The 7349-nt window shown below is 38.6% G+C and overlaps 1 protein-coding gene across 1 annotated transcript in view; it reads right to left on the bottom strand.

The window, feature by feature from the left end:
- Positions 1-2100: 2100 nt before the first annotated feature.
- Positions 2101-7349, bottom strand: part of GALNT1 (polypeptide N-acetylgalactosaminyltransferase 1) — a 264061-nt gene continuing 258812 nt past the window's right edge. Inside the window, exon 13 of the mRNA XM_019520618.1 lies at positions 2101-3481. Coding sequence (XP_019376163.1) covers positions 3335-3481 — 147 coding nt within the window. The 3' untranslated portion in view covers positions 2101-3334. The remainder of the gene's footprint in view (positions 3482-7349) is intronic.

Below are 7349 nucleotides of genomic sequence, written 5' to 3'. Positions count from 1 at the left end.
TTCAGAAAGCTTTTTATGGAGGTATGATCTAACTGTAAGAATAGAATATAATGGAAGACACTTCCAAGAAAATTGCGGGATTTCTTTCACTGGAAGTTTTCAAGAACTAGCTTTTTATGAAATGACTTAGGAACAAAAAATTGTACATCTGCACAGGGGGCTACATTAAATGAACCTGGAGTTCCCTTCCTGTGATTGTCTTTTTTTCTTAATCTAGCTACTCCATGTACATTTCCTTTCCATACTGAATGGGGACAACAGAATTTCTTTGCATTAGCTTAGAGCACAGAGAAGGGTGAAAATGGAAGGGACATAGAGGGATGAGGAGGTTAGTAGAATAGTAAACTGGGGCACACTGCTGCCTAGCAAGACAGACTATTGTGGAATGAGAGAAATTATTCCTGATTTCTGAACAAAAAATGTTATAAACCAAGGGAGCTGAAAAATCCAAATTGAAAGGGGACAGATAAAAATTAAAGCGGCCAGTGCAAAGAAGGCAGAGTAGAAGTTACTGTAATGTGACATTTGTCTACAAGAAGATGGAGATATTTTTACATCATTCTTGTCACAGGTAAAAGCACTAGAAGAGGGCAGTCTCCATGCTTGCTAGCGGATGAAGGACTTTTGAAGATTAAGAAGGTACAAAGAGCAGAAGTGCCCACTTCATCATAGAACAGGACTGTCCAACTTAAAGCCCTCTTTCCCCTATCCCCCACTGCACTTACATGCATGGGTAAAAGGGCCCCCTCACCTCCTTGGCTCTGGACTCCCCTGGCACTGAGTCACACTGCACCACTTCCTAGGATGAGGACAGAAAGTGAAAGCCAGAGAAATGAGGAAGAGTCAAACACTGACTATAGCAGCAGCCAGTGATGAAGGGGAGGGGAGCAGCAGCAGCTAGGGGAAACGGAGAGGCCACAGATTAAATGTACTGCAGGCTTCCTCCAAATTGCTAAGCAGGAAATACAATTTTATGGGAAAACTGAACTATGACTAGGATCTGAAAAGATTTAAATGTAACAGGATGTTGGCATGGAATTACTCATCACATGTTTACTCCCAAAATCTCCAACAGATTTTTTCTCTAGTTTGAAAAATGTTTCTCACTTAATCTACAGCCAAACTTTTTTTCAAAAGTTGTCCAGTGAACTCATTAGATTGGGACTGAAGAAAAAAAAAAGTCTGTAGAAACAAATCATTAAGAACAACTGACGAAGTCTGCATGGCAGGCATGGATGGTGATGTATTACAGCATTAGCATGAAGAACGTGAAGGCAGTAGATGCTAAATTAGGGGAAAGGAGGTAGGAGAGGAGCCAAAGGATGAAAAGCAAGAGTAAATGATTATATGTGCTCACCCTCTTTCAGTATGTCAAGGAAGTCTGGCTCAATGCCCAATTTGCCATTACTCCCCAGATGATTTTTTTCCAAGTAACTCCTGCACACTGAAAGTATTCCCTGATATAATACACTAAGTCACTACTTTCACAAATCAAATCCCTCCTCAGGACCCAGGTGTAGAGCAACACCAACACAAGCATGAATGAAACATAATTAAGTTAACATTTTACCTAAACCACATCATACTGAGGAGTTTGTGGAGCAGAAGTGTAACGCTGTAACCCTGTTGATACTGCCCTTGCTTGACCCATTTCTTTTTTGTGTCTGAAATTAGATGGCGAGCTTTGCTTTTCGATGCAGGTGCTTTGTTTATTTGCTTGTGCTGGAAGGTATATAAGGGTACCAGTGCAAAAAATAATGAAGGAATAACAGATCTGTTTAATTAAATCAACTTATAATGACAGACTGTAACAGTGTAATTCTGCACATCTTTTGCTTGTCTCAATTTAATTTGCTTCACAGGGCAACTGGCCAAACAACAACATTTAACATAAAATTACCCTCATTTATGTAAATCTTGCATTTCTGTTAAAAAGAGAACACAATATTTTGTCAGAGCATTTTACGGCTTGTTGTCAAGACAAAGACAAGAGATTCAGTTCAAATGAAATAAACTGTTCAGAAGTGCAAGACAAATGTAATGCACATACTCATACTGCTTTTAGCTATATTAACTTTAAAAACCATGCCAATTTAATAATTTTTCTTCAAGTTTTATTAGAAAAAAGCAGCAGATCAACATTACAGTTCAGAAATCTAATCTAAATATGCACTTGACAATGAAGCACATCTGAAGTATGAAGTGAAAAAAGATTACCAGAAAACCTTCAACTATGTTCATCTCCTCTTACCCAAAATCATTTTGCAGGCTCTCTGATGATTGGAACTAAACAAAATAACCCAAAAGATTTATTGCTGTGAAAACAAATTTGTAGTACAGTAGTATGAATCTTGGACACTAAGCAGAATCAGTGAAATTAACTTAAGGAGTTCAAAATGCACTAAGAAATCTGTTTGGCCATGACAGTCCACAAGCTGCCTGACCCAAGTACAACTGAAGTGGCAGGGCTGGACAAAACAGTTAGACAGCATGTTAAACCTCCAGTTTTCGGACAGTAATAAAAAGATACATTACAATTCCAAGAGCCCACAAAACAAAATAAGAAGTGAAAAAACTGAACCAACATTCAAAGAACCAAATTTATTTAAGCTCATTTTGCCTGCACCCAAAATAATTTCAGACCCACCGGGAGAAAATATCCATGGACTATCACAGAACGGAAAACAGAAAGAATCGTCATTTGACTTTGTTATTTTTGTCCCCACTGAGGTATAAAATCTACATATAAATTTGATACTTTACTATAAGAAATTGTACTTTTCATAGTTCTGCTTTAGTTTCCATTAAACCCTGTTTTACATGTTTCTCACTGTAAAAATCTTATTTCGTGATACTGAATCTGATGTCCAGCTCTCTGTTCCATTTACTTTCTTTTCTTAATCTATATTTGATAGACTGGTTACCAATACTAACCAGGAGAAAAAATGCTTGGAAATCTCTTCATTACAACAGCACTTTCAGCAAAGGTTACTGATGTGCAAGCAAACTACAACGATATGCAAATCTCCAGAGAGCACTGATTATGTTTCCATTGTCTAAACATTCTCTAGAATGATTCGCTGATGGAAGAAACTTTTTCAATCTTGTAAACATCAGCGGGTGCAGTTTCACTAGTATGCATGGTTGTTTTGTGTTCTTACACAGGAAAGGCTGGTTCACAGCAACTGAAAAGCTGCAGAAGCTGGAGTTCTAACAGTTGATGAACCTTGCATCCTGCAAAACAGAAATCTCCCCCTTTTTCCGCTACTTGAAGATGTAGCCAGAATATTTGCCGAGGTAGCCCAGTCAATCTTATTCTTCCTTTTAAAACCTCTCAGAATATTTCCGGAAGCGTAACGTTGCGAAGAAGCCACTGCTGTGAGCGGCTGCCATTGCAGTCTCTAATGCTGGGTACCTGGCTGTCTTCTTCAGTGGCTTTGTCCAGGCACTGGTTACTGTTCACATGCAACAGGGTTAATTTCTTCAAAAGAAATACACAAACAAAAGAAAAACAAATTAAGATTTCTAGAAAAATGCACACTAGAAAAATATATCCACCCTTGTTTTTGGTTAAAGTTCTTTCATAAAAACACAGGACTGGAAGATTTTCTAGGTCACTGCATCCAGCCTCCACTTCCAGAAAATATTCTGTGTTAAGCATGATTATACATATAATATATGGCATATTTAAAGTCTACCGCTGAGTAAAATGTAATAACTATTCGATAAAATATGCTGTATTTTAGAATATTCATTTTGACAAAGACCTACTACTGAATTAAATGGGATGCTGAGAATTCATTATTTCATGCATTATGCTGGGGCTAGAGGCCCCCATTAAGATAAACTCAGGTCTGTTCAGTGGCTGTGGAGGATTGGCACAGGCCTAAAGGGCTCCCTGACAGCTTACCCCGGCAGGCTGTAAGGGAGTTAGCGCTCTCCCTCTCTCCCACTTTGGAGGGACAGAGAGAGCACAGGGCACTAGGATACTGGGGGCCTGCAAGAAACCATATGAACAGTTATATGCTTCCTTTCTGTGCCACATGAAAGGCTTTTCTGCCAGCACAAGTATAACACCTTTACACAGTCTCTATATTTTCCAAGTTCACATATTGCTTAGGTTTCCTTTATGTCCAACCACTGTGATCACAAGAAATCTCTTATATAACCTCAGTGAATTTCTGAGACCAAAAGCCTCTGAGATGTTATGCTATTCTAGATGGTCAATTTCTGAGTTCACATGATTTTTTTATATAAACAGCAGGAATAAGAAAAAAGAGTTCAGGAATCAGCAGAAATGAGAAATTAGATTTTCTGCAACTTTGCAATGACTAGTTATTTTTTAAATCAGAAAACACTGACCATCCACATACCAACAAAGAGGTCTCCATTCTTTTAAAAAAACTGGAAGCTAGTCTTCTATAACAAATCTCTCTCAAATTGGTTATCATTACTATTATTTATAAATCAGATCTAATTCAATTTTTTAAAACAATGTTTTTCTTTCATTAGGAAGTTTATGACAGGTCGATTAAGTTTTTTGGAACAAGCATAGGGTTTTGACAAATTTGTAACGCCTGTTCTGCAACTACTATTGTTGTACTAGGATTAGTGACTGATCCCACTCCACTTTCTTGTCTTTTTCAAAAGAGGAATTCAATTATAGTTGTACTGTCCTTGCTAATTTACCAGCCAGTTGTGGGACTGGGTTGCATTGATACTGGTGTGGCTTCTTTCACCAAACAAGAAAGTACAACAGTCTGCTGTCTATATATAGGAGGCAGTGGACTGATAGAAGAACAGCAGGAAAACAGATGCAATGAAAGGGTCCCATATTAATGAAAACTGAGAAGAGTTTGTTTTTTTTCCCCTCTCTCACTAATCTCAGAGGAAATATGATAGAAATGTATAATCACACACCCACACACTTATAAACAATTGAAATAAAGTAAAGTAGATGAGCTGTTCTATTTATCTTTCCATAACACAAAAAAGGACAAATGAACCAAAATGCAACAAGTGTAGAGGGAAGGGTGTCTGGTTATCCCAAGTTAGTTTCTGGGCTTGGCTGGTTGCCACAGGGCCAGGAAAGAGCTCTCCCCAGCTCCTGTTGCTATGAGTATCAAGTTCTATTTTCCACACCTTCCTCAGAAGTATTAGGTCTTTGCCAAAGCCAGCGATGGCTCCAATTTTGGATGGGGGTGTGTTGAAGCTCCTGCTCAGACTTAAACCTAAAGAGTTCCTGGTTTGGTGATCCTGATTTTCTACTCAGGGCCAGACCAAATACCATATTTAGGATAAGGCAGGAAATTTTATTCCATGGTCAGACTGGCATGAAGGAGGTTTTTGCCTCTCTCTGGGGGAGGGGATATAGTTCTCTTCACTGAGTGTCTTGAATATATTTTAATAAACAACTTCCTGTCCTTGAAATGGCAAGACATTGACAGTGCCCTCATATCTTTCCCTTTGACAAATTAAAGTGTGTTTTTCGATATTATGCCTGTAATTGTACAGATGGTTCCCAAAGCTTTTAAGAATAGGCCAGAGTAGACCAGTGATTCTCAACCTGGGTGCCTTAAGATCATTTCAAGGGTGATGAGGGTTGCTTCACAGTGTTAGCAATATTAAGATTTGCAAACATGATTCACAAGATAAACCCAGAGATTTCAAATAGAAATTCATAAGTTATGGTCTTTCTGAGTTCTTTGCAACAGAAAAAGTGCTCTATTATTCACTTTAAAAAAAAAAAAGAATGCAAAAACTAAGAGCTGGCATTTTCTGAGGGGTACTTCAAGTTTATCCAGGGCTGCCTCAGTCTAGAAAGGTTGAGAACCACTGGAGCAGACAACCCTTGTCCAGTACAGTTTTGATAGGGATGATCCTGCCTTGAGTAGGGGGTTGGGCTAGATGCCCTCCTAAGGTCCATTCCCATCCCACTTTATTATTTTTATGATTCTATGAATTTCAGAATCAAGAAAAAAGAACATGTCATTTGATTTATAAGCACAGAACACAGTATTTTTTAAAGACCACTGCCACAAAGTTTCCTTTGAATCCTAATTTGAAAGCTAATCAGAATGCAAAAAGAATAGAAATGTTGATGCGATACAAACTAATACTTGAGGATATAAAACATGAATAAGTTTCTTCTATGACCTTTTATGACCACCTTATTCCATAATGATCCACTACAAATTTCAACCCCTCCCCCCCTACAATACCCACTATAACAAGCTTCTGATATTGGTCATCTTTCAAAGCAAAGTACTAGACTATATACTTGCTTGGAGTAGCATTTCTGATATTCATTTACATCTACCCCAAATATATAGTAAATACAGACATATTTTATACATGTTTGAGTTTTGGGAGAGACACTGGAAATGATAACTCTGCTATAAAGCTAGGCTGCTTCAGTATTATCAATCTAAATCATATGGTCTCTGAAAGATGCATGAAATACAGCCATTTATTACTACGTGTTAAGATGAAGAGGTTTGCTTTGGTTGCATTACATCAGTGATTAAAGAATATATTCCAATATGCAAACTACTGAAGTGAGGATTTAAGATGTTACAGTAAAAGCTGTGTTAATCAGCATTTTACTAACTGGAATGCTCTGTTAACCGGAATTTCCAATTTCCCCCAATACAAATCCTCACTTTAGCAACTAGAATCTTTGCCAAGTCTATCCGGCATGCACATCAAGTATCTGCACTACAAGTAACGCACTGTGTCTTTTGTACAACTCTCAGATAACCAGCACCCTACTCTACTCATGCCAGATAAAACTTTTACTGTATATTCTGACAAGCTATAACTTTTTAGAAAACCAAATAGTTGATGGCTGCAAATTAATGATTATATCAACTATTGCTGAAGGTCACCAGTGACTACCATGGGTGAATGCATAAATCATCTCCTTATGAGCAAACTATGTAATATCAGGGTAGTGGCAGGATGAGCTCTCTTCACACAGGTGCCTTTTAGAATTCACATTCGTTCTAATAGCTCTAGAAATTAAGGGAGAACTGATAAAGATTTTTTTGGCTGATACCTATAGCTAATTATTAATCAGCCATATTGGTCAATACCGATCCAACAGACGATTTACAGGAATGCAGCTGGGCTGCTTGGAGAGCAGCTTCCTGCCAGTAATTCTGGAGGAAAGGGGCATGGGAAAGGGAAGGGGCAGATCGAGGCCCCCACAGCAAGGGAAGGAGTGGGGCAGAGAAAGGGGAAGGCACTGCCCAGCCAACCCCAGGGCAAAGCTGCAAGTGGCTTGTCCAGAAGACGCAGGGGGCAGGTGGCAGGGCAGCTCCCCGCCACTATACACAACCCTGGGGGAG

Source organism: Gavialis gangeticus, unplaced genomic scaffold (assembly GCF_001723915.1).
Source record: "Gavialis gangeticus isolate Ggan-Ray unplaced genomic scaffold, GavGan_comp1, whole genome shotgun sequence".
Taxonomy (NCBI): domain Eukaryota; kingdom Metazoa; phylum Chordata; order Crocodylia; family Gavialidae; genus Gavialis; species Gavialis gangeticus.
The sequence above is the reverse complement of the archived record's forward strand: the minus strand, read 5'-3'. Positions and strand labels throughout refer to the sequence as shown.